Raw genomic sequence first — 14,552 nt, 5'->3', positions numbered from 1 at the left:
CTCTGTCAATTAGTGTGGAGAAAGAAGGGAGGATTGCTCACTCTTTTAGCTGCTAGAGTATTAGTTTCTGTTTCACAAATAATGGGACAAGAAAGAGGAAAGGTCAGACACTGTTTCTTTTGGAAGTGCAATACATGAGTTGCAAAGGAGGAAGTGAGACATGGTATATCAAACTCCAGTGTATAATACAGGCAGCAAAACTCCCATAATGCCTTTCCCTGTTAGAAGAGTTTTAGGCAAGGTGTGGCTTAAATACAGTTCTTTTTCTGAATTAGTGATTTTCCTAAAGGCTCAGACTTGCTGACTTCTCATGGTTTGGTCAAGTAAAACTACTTTCTTCCTCTTGTTCTTTCCTAGAAGGATTCATACATGATCCATCTTGCTGGTGGTTTCTATCTCTAAGAGAGGAGCAGAAGCCTACATGGCTGAGCCCTGAGATCACCACTTAAAGCAGCTCTAACTTCTTATCCTTATGCTTTAGAAATATTTTATCTTCCATGTTGGACTGGCCTTTACCAGCTTTAAAGCTTCTCTGGTTTGCAGGAGCACTCAGACACTCAACAGTACCTTTGTGGAAAGTGTTAAGCCAAAGCTATTGTTCTGTCTGGGGAATGTCCTGGCTAGGAGAGAAGTTTGGCTTTTAGTGCAAGAACATTGGTAATGTAGTTTGATCACTAAGCTGATGTAGAAAAAGGTGTCTGGTAGCTAGGTAGCAATCAACACATAACAAAAAAATTGGGGGATTGAATGTAAATGAAAGGTCTTGATGAACAATTGGGTGGAGAGGGATTGCCCTGAGGAGGAGTGCTCAGTGGCTGTTCAAACAGCCTGATATAAGTCTTGAAGTGAACATCAATCAGATGTCTTGTGGGGAGAATGCCCTTTTGATTGTCCGTTGGGAAAATTACCACTTTTATAAAGGTGCTCTTTCCCATAGCACTTTTCTAAAGCTTTTGCAGACATCAGTGTTCACCTGCTTACTTCCCTTGTTGATAGACAGATGTTTTTTTTAATTTCAGAGGAAAAAAGGCTGTAGAGGGGCAAGCACTGACTGCAGGTGGCAAACAAGTGCAACTATGAAAAAGACAGACAGAGCTGTTCTTAAGGAAATAAACTAGTGAGCTGTAAGCTTAACTGAGGGTGCTTCTGCTGATTAATTTAGCAACAAATTACCATTAAATCCAGGGGCTTTGCAGTCTTTATATATGCAATGTTCTGCTGTTTACTTTTCAGCTATAACTATCTGCTATTCAGTTTCTACTTACATTTGTTTACTGTGTTTTAATTGGACTAATTAATCCCATTTAAGAAATACTTACATAATACTTCAAAAGGTAGAACTGGAAAAAATAATTGAACAGTGCCAGTATAAAGGCTTTAAACCAGCTGTGTAACTGGTCCAGAACAGAAACAATGACTTTTGACCAAGTATATCTATAAAAGGATCTTTGGACATCAATATGTATAGGCAGAAAATGGCAGGTATGACTAATTACTAAACAGTATCATAAGCCACATCCTACTGTAATTTAGCTTCAATGAAATTTCTGAGGTAGCTGATGTAAATGTATTTCTGGGTCAAATCAATGTGTAATATAACTTTGCAGAAGTGTTTTCTTTGACTTCACGGTTACACTCTGGATAACTGTGGCCCCACAACACAAAATGAAATCCACATTATGACAGTCAGCCTACTGTCTGATGGAAAAAACAAATCTTTCTAGAAAATGCATAGGATATACATATTTTAAATATCTTCTTGAATTTCTATTTATGTATATTCATATTCATACAGATGCACACTTCTATGAGTGATATCTTTTCAATATTTAAAGCTTTTGCTTTCATAATTAGGGTGATTATCCTGATCACTAAATATCTGCTCCAAATGGGAAAATGGAGATCACTAGTGCATGCTTTCACCTTTTTATAGTTTGAAATCCAGAAAAAAAATTGGTTTTGAACATTTTTTGTGTTGAGGCATTCAGTACCTGTGCTGCCAAGGCTTATTGAAAGCAGCTGGATGCCTGCCTCTGTCCTCCCCCTTTCTTGGAATTGTTGCCAGAACAGGTAGTCAGAAACGGAAAGTAGAGAAATATTTGAGCATCTGTGCTCTCTCTCTCTCTCTCTCAGGAAAACAGCTGTGGCTTCCATAGGAAGCACTCATTTTTTCCCATCAGCAAAGACTCTGGATACCCTTGGGTCCAGTTTTGGCACAGCAAGCCAAGTAGGATGCAGTTTATGGCTTAAAACTTATGAGAGAAATCATTCAGGCAGTCCCATCCCTGGCAGAACATTGAAATTCCCCAGGCTGCAAGCCACATGTGGGTCTCTGACCTTTTATTAGCTCACCATGGGAGAGGTTAACAATTGTTGAGACTGCAGTCCTCCCTTTGACATACAAATACAACAATACCGAGTAGCCCTTCCAAGAAAAGCATATTTAGGGCACAACATGCTTTTTAATGCAGGGTTCAGTGTAGGGGCGGGGAAAAAGCCCGAAGCAAAAACCCAACCCAAAAACTTAGAATTAGAAAAGGATATATTGCTATGAAACTGAAGCCTGGATTGGTATTTTTTCAAAATTCTGCCATTGTTCATATTATTGTGATTTGCAACTTTTTAAAACTGCTGTAATCATGAGAGGGAAACAAGTTCTTACACCATTTTTAGCTCTTCATGTGGTCAGTGCCATGAGTTATGGAGCTGAGATTGCTCAACAGCTGGAGAGACATAAGAAATGTATGAAATTATCTGATTTTAAGGATGTCTGTTGTGTCCATCCAAGGACATAAATGTTGAGATAAAAAAAGAAAAAGAAAAGGATTCATAATTATTGATATGACAGTCGTCAGAGAAATACAACACAGAGGGCCAAATCAGTTTCTTTTTTAAATGTCTTTATCTTCTCAAAAATTACTGTAGTAAATGAAACTGTCTTGAATTTTAGTAAAACAGGGATTGGATAGCAAGTCTTTTTTGGGGAAACGGAGTCATCGCCTGTTTTTCAGCTAAGAAACTATAGAGACTAAATGTCTTGGTCTATGCTGCCTGATCTATGGCAAAGAATGCAGATTGGATAGCCCAGTATCCCAAGCTTTTACCATAACTACTTGATTACTCTTTCAGTCTTAAAGGCAAATGATTTTCACTATGCAGTCCCATGGCTTTAGTGTAGAGTGTGCTGAGTGTAAAATAGGAGCAAATTAGCTCATGCTTCTGCCGTCAGCCCTTGCAGCTATTGTCTGAAGAGGCGATGCAAGCTGATCTCTAAATGTAATAGTCCTATGACTTCTCCGATGGGAAGCAGGTTCAGCCCTGTTCAGTGCCAGAAACTGGGGGGGAAAAAAAAAATAAAGCTTCAGATTCTGCTTTTCATACTTTTACTAAGGTGACAGCCACATCTGAGACTGAAATCGGTGAAATCTTGTACAAGGTTGGTAATTGCAAAAAGATAGTTGCGAAGTCATGGCTGCCCCCTGTGCTGAGCAGTCATATCTTTATTAACCACTGTTGGCAAAGTAGATCTGAGGAAAAGTTATTTATAGGTGGGGAATGCTTTTGTGTTCATTATGAATAAACAGAAATACCAGGCTGTTGGAGAGCCTGCACTGGAGAAAGATCAAGTACAGCTACAGGATAGACACATGCCTGTCTGCCTATTTACACAGCAGCTTCCTTACATAGCTGATTCCAAAGTTGTGCCATTCTTATAGTCATCCATTATCTAATGAAAATTTTAGTTAGAAAAGATTTTGTTGTTGTTTCCATTACCCTAAGCACTAGCTTATCATCTCTTTTCTTTTTGTATTGGTCTTTGACATGTCAAAAGTTTGATCTTTTTCCCCTCCTGAGTATTTTTGCTTGTTTTCTCAAGAATACACAGCAGAATTGCTTCAAGCTTTTCTACATGTTCTATTTTCTAAACCTTTTTATAATTCTTGTAGTGTACTTCATGTTTACATCCAGTTTATCTATGTTTTCCTTAAAGACTTCACCACCTTTCAGTAGGCTGGATCAATACATTAAATGCTTCTTTTATATAGCTCTTGTATATAATAATTATAAGTAAATACTTCTGTTAATATCTTTCACATTGATACTGACATCTTTTTGTATCAGCAGTGTTTGTTTGACGTTTTGTTTGTTAACTGCTCTAACTCTCTGATTTTTTCTAATGTGCTCCTCCATAATGATTATTCCCCACAGTGTATTTGTGTGCTTGGTTTCTCTCTAGTATCTCCCATTTCTATTCAATTAAATGTTTTCTTCAGCATCTCCAGATTTTTAAAAAAATTATTATGAATCTCCCATTTTCCAGGAAAAAAAGAGATTTTTTTAAAATCTTTTTAAAAATTATTTTGGAAATCTTATAATATAGGTGCCTGCTTTTTCATCAGAATTCTGATTTCTCGTTCATTTTGTGGTATAATATTTGATTCTTCCTTTCTGATTGTTTCTTCTCCCACTCAGGTCTGCACCCTCCATACAGAAGTTTCATTTGGACCACAGTCCCCTAGTAAAAAGTCACATAGATCACTTCCATTAAGTTTTTTTCTCTAACCTGATTAAATACGGCTATATTGCCTTGACATAATAAATGGGAAAAGGAATGATTTAGCCCATTTGAATTCATCTGTGGTTAATGTCAATGACAACTTCTTTTATATAATTGAAAGATGATGAGTTTTCTTAACGAATGGGAGTTTGCCCAGACAGGAATAGAAGCAACAAACCACAACACCGGAAGGGTGTTTTGAGACCAGGGAAGAGAGACACTGACAACCAGGAGATCCACTTTTCCGTGTAAAGTGATGGACAGAGGGCTGGATTAGCCTCAGCAAGTTTTTCTTCTTGAACTTAAAAACAGTCACAGTTTACTGTCTTTGGCCTCAGAAGAGGGTTGGCCAGCAGGATGGCTGTATTCTATCTTTAACTCAGACACAGATATTCTATGTCAAGATTTTTCCTTTATGGTATCAGTAGATATTAAACTATTTCCTTCATTCAGAAATGGATTTTTTTTTTTTGGTTGGTTGATTTGGTTTTATTTTTTTTATGTTGATAACAGCCTTCTGTGTTCTCCATTTTTCAATTAAAGGATTAATTTCTCCTTACAACATGTTGGCCCTAAGAGCAATCTTCATCTAGAGTGACTGCTAGCCTTCATCTTCCCCTGTCTGTCTTGAATATTTTCCTGGTGTTTGTTCACCGTACTGGAAATCCCTTCTGCTTGTCACTCAATTGTTTTATCCCTCTCTGCACATTCTTAATCCTTTCTTTCACGTTTGCCATTAGTCACAGTAGCCAGCTTTTCCCCATCACGTCTTTTCAACATCTGCAGCAAAGTTTTTCCCGTCAGTGATCTAATGTCTGTGGGTTATAATTAAAGGCTGGGATTACTTTTTTAATATTTTTTCCCCACACACAATGGAAAAATTTCCATTTTGGAGCTCATAGCAAGTCAGCTTTCTCTCAAGAGGATATTTAGTATACCAGTGAGTGGAGATCACTTTGCAGCACCTTTGTCAGAGTTCTCCAGGCTGACAGAACACTCTTGGTTCTCTTCACCACCTGCCAGGGTGGTTATGCACTACAGCCACACTCTGAAATCAAGGCATCCATATAGAAACAAAAAATATTTTATGTCTGCTAACCATAGAGAGATTAGACACCGAATTACTTCAGTGTAGTATTGTATTAAACTGAAATAAAAATGAAAGCGGTGAAGAGATTGAATATTTTCTGGAGATGCTTCTTTGGCAAATATTACATGGCCAGATACTATCCTGTCCAAATTCTGAAATGTTATGTTTATAAATTTTTCTTCCATATTTAAAGTCCTTTTTTTTTTTTTTCTTTTTTATGTAGCTGTAATTTTTCTGTATTTTCAAGCAAGGGTGAAGGCATAAAGGAGAGCTCCCTCCTGCATCGCTCCTCTAAATGAATTTGTCCCATCTTTTAAGGGAAACTTTCTTCAATGCAGGATTAAGCAGTATGGTACCTAAACTTTTCTTAAAGCCATGACCATACATAAAAGACATACCCTCACTCTTATATGTATGTACAGCCCATCTCACCTAGAATACTGAATTTAAAAGCATTCAGTTCTTTAATCCTAAAGGAACAACATGAATTTGATAAAATATAAGATTTGTGCAGTAATCTATCAAAGTAAAATGAGCTTCATAGTTTTTTTGAACAAGGAAGATTAAACTGCTCTTTACATATAAATTAAATAATATCTTGTAAAGTGAAATACTTCTTTGCAAATGTGTGTTTTACCCTACAAGTTGTGTTTGAGCTAGGAGTGATGCAGTGGGGTGTGTGCAGTTATGCTACAGCTGCTGACAGGCATAAAAGTAAATGAGATGTTTTATCTCAATGGATACAGTTCCTGTTTAAATGTTCAAGGTAATAAACTCAACAACTTTAGCCAAACTGAGACAGGACTATGTCAAATATTTCATTTCTGCAATGGATGACTATTAATAACTGTCTCAATCTCATTTGCCCTATTAGTCTGCAGCAGATTGAACTGGTATGCTTACTGGTTGAGTAAGTTTGTCATCTTGTTTTGCCATCAGTTTTTTTAACTTTCCTGAAAGCCTTATTTTTAATTGTTCATTTATCATATAATAATTGAGAAAAATTCCATGTCTCTTTTTTTTCAAATTTGGGGGTAAATTGCAGCTGAAAAAATTCAGAACATTTAAAATACAAAAGGTGACATTCAGAACTAAGGTCTTCTAAAACTGTTGATCTTAGAACTTGTTTTTCAGAACTGTTTTGTCAGAAATAAAACTAAAGCAATATGAAAGAAACTCTAAAATATTGTTTTGCTTTGGAATGTGTAGCAAATTTTAAATTCTGTTTACAGGTTTTACAAAATTTTTAAGCTCAGATAATGACTGATAATTTCTAAACACTAAATTTCTTTTTTTTAAATTAATTGCAAAACAGTGAAACAGGCTTGGTTCAAAAATTATTTTTAAATATTTTCAAATGATAAAAAGGATTTTTCTGTTTAACATGGTTTTACTTTGAGATCAGCTTGAAATAGAAAAACATTTTAGGATGATCTAGAAATTTATAGATGGAATTGGGTGCCGTTGTGGAAATTATTCTCAGATGTTTCAATAAAATATTATGAGACAAATTTTATATGGAAGAGATGCAGGGTTTATATACATGTTAATGAGTATAATGTTGATACTATCTCCAGCTTGCATTAGCTCATCACAAAGTGAAGATTTTATAATTATTAACATATTTTGGAAGGCCTATTCATATGACTGACAGAAAAGCTACCTACTTCAGTAACTTTTTTTGTCTTTTGGGGAATGAGGTAAAATCTTCCTAATCCTAGTGCTTAGGTAGAGAATTATTCTGTGACTCAATAAAGAAGGTATTTCATAGGTAACAGTTCAATGGGATACATTTATCTGCACAAGTGATTTGAGAGGCAGTAGGCTGGATTCTCCTGAGTGAAGGACGTGATGCCAGATAACATGCTGCTTGCACATAAGCCATTTTAGGTCTAAATATAACTATAATAGCACTGCCTGTGTAAAAATCCCCACGTATTTAACTGAGGAATGTGACTTACTAGCTTGTGTGCAATGCCAGGAAAGACAGAGTCAAGCTGGTGCTGTGCTGAGATTTAGCAGCTTATGTGCTTGTTAGCTCAGGCATCTCTGCAGTGCACTTGATTTCTTATTGGGGATGTGTCCAGCTGTGAAAGCAACTGAGAAATAGATATTCTTTCTCCAGATCTTTCTTTGTCTTTCCTGGATGGGTAATATAAGCCTTTTAAGGTATGTGGGCTTTTGCAGCCTATGTTTTCATGCATTATCTAGCTTTAGAGTCTCAGACCGTATTTTAATAAAAGAAGGAATGTTTAAAACATTTAACAAAATAAAAAGGATATATATATATATATATTTATATATATATATCTTCCCTATTGTTTTCTCATTATTTGTTAATAGTGAATTTGTTAATAGTGAATTATAAAACCAAAGAGATATGTCATGAAAGCAGAAACTATAGTGAATGAACTATCAATAGGCTTTGAGGGTGTTGAATATACTTGGCTTAATCATGTGTGTGCCAACAGTTTCTTAATCATAGAGTTATAGAACATTTAGGTTTGGAGGGGACCTTTAAAGATAGTCTGGTTCCACTTTCACTGCAATGAGCAGGGACATCAAATACACATCTTTTTTTAGGTTAGGGGCATCTGTGAGTCATGCTGCACCAATAGTCTGAATGTCTGTCATGAACCCTTATGGAGAATTTCCAGGCATCTGCTACTTTTACAGAAATCTTGGACAAAAGCTGTGAAGCCACTATTATTGTAGTTGTTCCTGTTCCCTTGTATCTACATTTCATTCACCAAAAAAAGAAAAATCAGCTTTCCACATTTTTCCACATATATTTCCAAGTATACAGGAGCCATCACGTCTGAGGAGGAAACTTCCTCTTTCCTAGTTTCCCTTTCCAGCTAATATTATTGCATCTTTTTTGATAGTGCAATCTTCTTGATCTGTGCACTGTACAAGATTAGTGATTTCTGGATTTGCTGTTAATGTAATGACATTTCTCTACTAAGCTTCAGACTGCTTGTCTCCAAACATTGTAGTGAGAATGAAGATCCATGCCTTTGTTCTCCATATCCTGACTTCTGGAAACAGTAAACATCTTTTCCCACTTCTGAGATGTATGTTCTATCTCCTCTGTATATTTCAGAACCTTTAACAGCCCTCTGTAGAGAAATGGGGGAAAAATGATGGTATTAGTGAAAAATTGATCATTTGGACACTTCTGAAGTCTAGAGTAGTTTTTTCGACCATTTTGTTATTAATATTATGTTTTTTCCACTTTTATAGCAGTTCATTATCTCTATTTACTATTTACTAGGAAAGGACGGTGACATTACCCAGACACAGCCTTCTCAGACAATGTCTAAAAATTACTCTATCGTTAATATTGATAGTATAAAATTATGCCTTGTGCCTGTGAAATTTGTATACAAAGAGTATAAAAAGAGCCTAAATCACTTTTGTTGCCTCAGTTAAATAACTCTCACATCACATTGACAATTTTCAGCATCACACTGAGAGGACTAATTGTTTATCATAATTGTCAGTTCTGGCTCCACTTTATGATGTAAACTGCAAACTTTGTGAAGTGTATGGATGTGCTGCTCATCCTCAGCCCTTTCCAGAGCTAAGAATACATTATCCAGCACAGAGGTGTTCATTCAATATAATAAACATGCCCATTCATATGGTGCTCTCCAGAAGCTGTGAAGTGGTTGAAGAGTTGCAGATTGTCTCTGCAGCAAAATTTGGAGTGAACATGTCTGGGCAGAATATGAGAAATGTCAGAGAATCATTGAATGACTTAGGTTGGAAAGGATCTGGGGTGGTGGGGTTCAAGACTCTTCCCCCTCTTTAAAGCAGGACTATCTTTGGACATTTGTCTACATTTTTACACCAATGTCTAAAGCCTTCTAATTGTATCCAGATGAAATCTGCAGGGGGAAAGATAACATGTCTAGGCATCTCAGATATACGAAGACATTACAAAAGAGAAAATGGCAGAAAACAACAGTGTTCAGCAACAAAGCTAATCATCCCAAAGTGGGTGCCTGAATTTAGCTAATGATTTTAAAGTACTTTACAGCCTAATAAACTTCGATTGCTCCAGTGGGAATTTCCTGTGAAGTGCAGACTCAGTTCTGCAGTCAATCCATTAGTTAAGCCACTTTTGTTCTTGTGAATAATGTTATTTGCATTTCTGTAGACTAATTCAGGGAGACAATAAGGACTGTATGGAAATAGATTGTATGAAAGGAGCTAATATAAATATTTTTACTCTTCCAGCGGTCTAAAGGACAGTCTATAATTAATCTGTAGTTACTTGAACAGGTAAATGTAAAGAGTGTTTATATTAAGATGACAAAAAGTTTGCATTTAACTTGGCTAAATATATGGTTGTGAGAAATTCTGCTTTTAGGCTTGTTCCATATATGACTACTGTCCACAGTAAATTTTCATTTTAAGACAGATGTGAAACTATTGTTCTTATGTCATATTGTCTGTGGGGGAACTTTTTTCAGTGTAAAAAAGAAAAATATATACTACTTAATTCTCTCTTTTTACTTCAAAACTGGCTTAATTATGAAACCGATATGTGAATATTTTTATCAAACTAGAAATATTAGTGGGTTTGGACAATATAAGAAGGAATGGGAATTTCTGTGAAAATAATTTAGGAAGTGAAATAACCCAAAACCAAACAACTAAGAAAAAACCCCAACCTGTTAGCGTGTGAGAGTGTTCAGCAGAAAATGCAAAATATCTGCATATAGGATTCAGGAAATATGTTTTCCCAAGGGCATTAGAAAAATACTGGTCAAGTATAGTTCAGCTTGCCTGGTGGAATGCTCTTTTGCTTCCTGCTGCCCACACTATTGTCTGCTCAGAGTTCTGGCACATATCGTCTCAGCTTTCCATTCCTGACGTCACCTGATTGCACAATTCATTCAAGTGGGTCAAGCCTTGTAACTCCAAAATATGTAGCAGCAATCAAACGAAACTGAACTCCAACCTACACAGCAAGTTTCTGCTTGGTAGCCCCATACAGCTGGCTCTGTTCAGGGCAGGTCAGCATTACAGCAGTAGAGACAGCCAGAATTGCTGTCAGGCTAGGGAGGATGTGGCCCCTTAATTTTTTATCCTGATGTTTGGGTTTTTCTTAGCCCCCCCACCCCCCAGAACCTTGCAGCATTATTGTTTCCTGAATGCGTTATTTCCATCAAGTACTGGCAGTCCTGACGTTGATAGGCAGTGAATCAATACCTTTATAGAATTGTGAAGCCAGCTAGTTTTGCAGATCCACCACGTGCAGTATGTGGTTTTCCATTCTGGATACAATAACTGCTATTTGAAAAACTCCCCCACAAGCACTGATGGCATGCTTTAGGAAATTCACAATAAAGAATTTAATTAAGAAAGAAGAAACTGCATCACTTCATTTAAAAAAGAGAAATTCACCTGAGATTTTTTTTTTCCTTTTTCGGCCTATAATAGCAATAACCATCTTTAGCTGAGGACATTTCCTGGGGCTTAATGGCCCATGGCTGTGCTTCTTCAGGTGATCATCATCATCTCACAACAGTCATTAATCCCCTACAAATGCCTTGCACCTCAGTCATTAAAAGTTCTTAAATGTGCTTCTTCTGAAAATGAAATAGTTCTATATTTAATGCATCTTCCAGGAATAGGAGTCATCATTTTGAGGTGAGGAATGAAAGAAGTTTATTAATGTGTCAAAGAAGTACTAATTATGAAAAGTGGATAGGTTCTGTTTCTGGAGATAGCATGACAAAAATTTTTCCACAGTAAGAACATGTTATGTGTAAGTCATCATTTTATGTACCTCACAATTTACACTCATCTCAATTGCATAACAGCCAAATCAGAAATACAGATAGTTATTTGTAGTTAGATTTCTTCTGCAGAGCATCTCAGCATAGAAATAAAATATCTCACAAAACATGCAGAGTGTATGACTTCAGCACTGCTTAAAAAGACTTTTCTTAGCTGTAAAAATAGAGCTATACAGTTTTACAAGGTGTTTGTGATAATGCAAGAAAGTTTAAAAAAGTTAAATCTTTCATACTTAAAGTCTGAAACTCTTACAAATAAATCTTTTGGTGAGCATTTTATGAGTCTTTCTTACAAAAAGGACCACAAATACAGCCCCAGCAGTATCATCAGAGGTTTTAAACACGGTTGACAGCCCACTCCTGCTGAAGTAGAATTAAAGCCTTCAGTGAAAATAGTTGGAAGGAATTTGTCTTCATAAAAATTAAATGAGATTTGGGGGGTTAATTTTATTTTATTTAAATTCTACTTATTCCTATGTTGTACTATTTTCATCTTGTGCTACTAAGCATACATAGAGTGCACCTAACGTACACAGTGCCTGAAGCCTGTGCCTCTCCCAAAAAGATTGTGAGAAGGATCAGAGCAGACACTGCCTTCATTGAGTGAAAAATTAGTACCCTTTGGGTATTATGGTAATTTATTATTTATGTTGGACATTCCAATCTCATGTACTTTGGTGAGTGACTGTGTGGATGAAGACAGAAGTAGAAATTTGGGCCATGCATTATTAAATGTTGAATGGTAAATTATGTTAATGTTAAAATTAGAGCTCTCCTAGTCAGCACCTTTAGATTGCAAGTTGACCTGAGAAAAAGAGTTATTACAGCCTGACTCAAAAATTTCTTGCCAAAATTTTCTGTTCCTTCAAACAAAAAATGACGTGATTAAAATATCTTTCAGTATAAACAAAATGTTTTGTTTTACTCACAGAAAAAATTCACTGCAATAACCAATAACAACTGCCTTAATTTTTCCTTTCATTTTCCAAGTTAAAGAAATTTTTCTTTGTGAAAGACAAAGGCTTCTTTCAGAAAATTTTAAATACAAAATCTCCTATGCACACACATGCATACACATTCTATCTTGCTTCATCATGGGTTCTAGATAGAACTATTACCTGATTTAGACTTTACTCTGAAATTTTTTCTACTCATCCTAAAGCAGTTTTCAGCAAATATTTTTTTGAACAAAATGTATTAGATCTCTCATTAATCTATCAAATAAAAAAAAAAAAACAGAGCCAAAGATAAGATAAAGAATATAATTTATCAAGTAAAAAAAATTGCATAGAGCCAAGGACAAGATAGAGTATTGCACTTTTAAGTTGTTTTCAATCTCCCTTATATCTCATCATAAACAGCGGGTTGGGGAATAAGTACTGATCTACATTACTGCAGTTTGAACACTTTTGCTGCAGATCCTGTTTAAGGTTACTTTGGTTATTTGTACCGTACCATGTAACTTACAATGTCAGCATTCTTCAGGCCATTTGTCAAAATTCAACAGGAATGTCCACGATAAAGAGTAGTAGAAAAAAGAAAGCATATTTTTTCTAAAGTGAATTTATCAGTATACCTAGAATTCTAGTATAATTTTTTTTGGTCAAGTTGTCTGTTTTCACCCATTCATTATATTTACAGATTAATAGAACTAAAAAAAAACCCCAGCCAATCAAAACTCATAAAACGTTTCTAATTCTCATTGTAAATTCTGTGTTTTAGGTCTTGTTTTCCCTCTGTGCTGCATTCTGGGGAATCCAATTTATGAAGAGGATCACTTCATTCAAAGATAAACATCACTGAAAGAGCAGATCTAACATCACCTTAAATGCAGAAACAGCACTTTATAATAACCTTCTAAGTTCCTTGGAATTAATCAACCATGAATCTTGCTGAATTGCAATCCGTTCACCTATGATACAAGAGATTTGTGATTTTTGTATGAAGGTTTGAAAGATTCCTATGGGGGTATATTAGCTTTTATGTGATTTTTTTTAAGGAATGTCTAATTTCTCCCCAATTTAAATAAAATATTCATTCACAACATAGATTTTTACATTCATAGGATTACAAATTCTTAGGAACCATGTAAAACTAATTTCATTTTTGCAGTGATTTCATTAGTAATAATATGTGAAAAGTATTTTTCACAGGAGGATTAATTAAAATCATATTTGTTGTAACCTGGTAAAAAGTGATTGACTGTCTTCCTATTGAGGCTAAACATAAACATATGTGAATGTCATTTTTTTCTGTAATGATTGAATTACACCAGAATCTCCATGTCATGCCCAATTCAGTGTTCATAACATACAGCTACATGAGGATGAGTTGTTGAAGCAAGAAAATGATTAAAAACAGCATGATAAAATAACTCGAACTAGTATGAGCTGAAACATCTTCAATAAAATTGGCTGATATATGTGTTGTGTAATGCAGACATGCAGTTTAGGCTGAATTATTTACGGAATACACCTGTGTTGCCAACTTTAGACAGTGATCGAACCAGGATTTACACGTGAGTATCCCACTAACACTCACTCGTGTGACAAAATATTTGCAAGGCTGAGCCCTTAATTTCTGGTAATTTCCTGCCGGGTGATGTCAGGGGAGATGCACGTCTTGTCTTTCAGGAGCTGTTGGAAAGACGGTTTGTACTAAGATAGGAAAATTAAATACAAATGGAAGGGGGAGTCTCCAAACAGCAGGACTGGCAAAAATACTGGATCTAGGTTGTTTTTCTTTCCTCACACTCATCCAACTTTTTTTTGGCTCCAAGCCTTCTAGAAGTGCTTAAAGTCAAGTAGCTAAAAAGTAGAGCTTGCCTTAGATGCTTCAAACTAGTAATAATATCTGGATTTTAAAATGAGTTTATATTTGGTTTTTTATCCATTTAATTTTCCTTTCAGATGTTAATGGAAGTCTAACAGACATCTCAGATTTTGACAGATAACTGAATTTTAATTAACCCATATTTTCAGTCTCTATCTGTAACAGATGCCACTGTCTATATAATTGGATGTTTCCAATAAATTGTCAGAAACACAGTAATGTTATATAAATAAAATTGTTGCAATGTCTAGTGATAGTATAA

At 35.6% G+C, this 14,552-nt stretch overlaps 1 protein-coding gene across 1 annotated transcript in view; it reads left to right on the top strand.

The window, feature by feature from the left end:
• Positions 1–14,552, top strand: part of AGMO (alkylglycerol monooxygenase) — a 184,886-nt gene extending 170,334 nt beyond the window's left edge. Inside the window, exon 13 of the mRNA XM_085050836.1 lies at positions 13,181–14,552. Coding sequence (XP_084906962.1) covers positions 13,181–13,261 — 81 coding nt within the window. The 3' untranslated portion in view covers positions 13,262–14,552. The remainder of the gene's footprint in view (positions 1–13,180) is intronic.

Source organism: Lichenostomus cassidix, chromosome 2 (genome assembly GCF_008360975.1).
Source record: "Lichenostomus cassidix isolate B80296 chromosome 2, HeHo_3.0, whole genome shotgun sequence".
Taxonomy (NCBI): Eukaryota; Metazoa; Chordata; class Aves; order Passeriformes; family Meliphagidae; genus Lichenostomus; species Lichenostomus cassidix.
The sequence above is the reverse complement of the archived record's forward strand: the minus strand, read 5'-3'. Positions and strand labels throughout refer to the sequence as shown.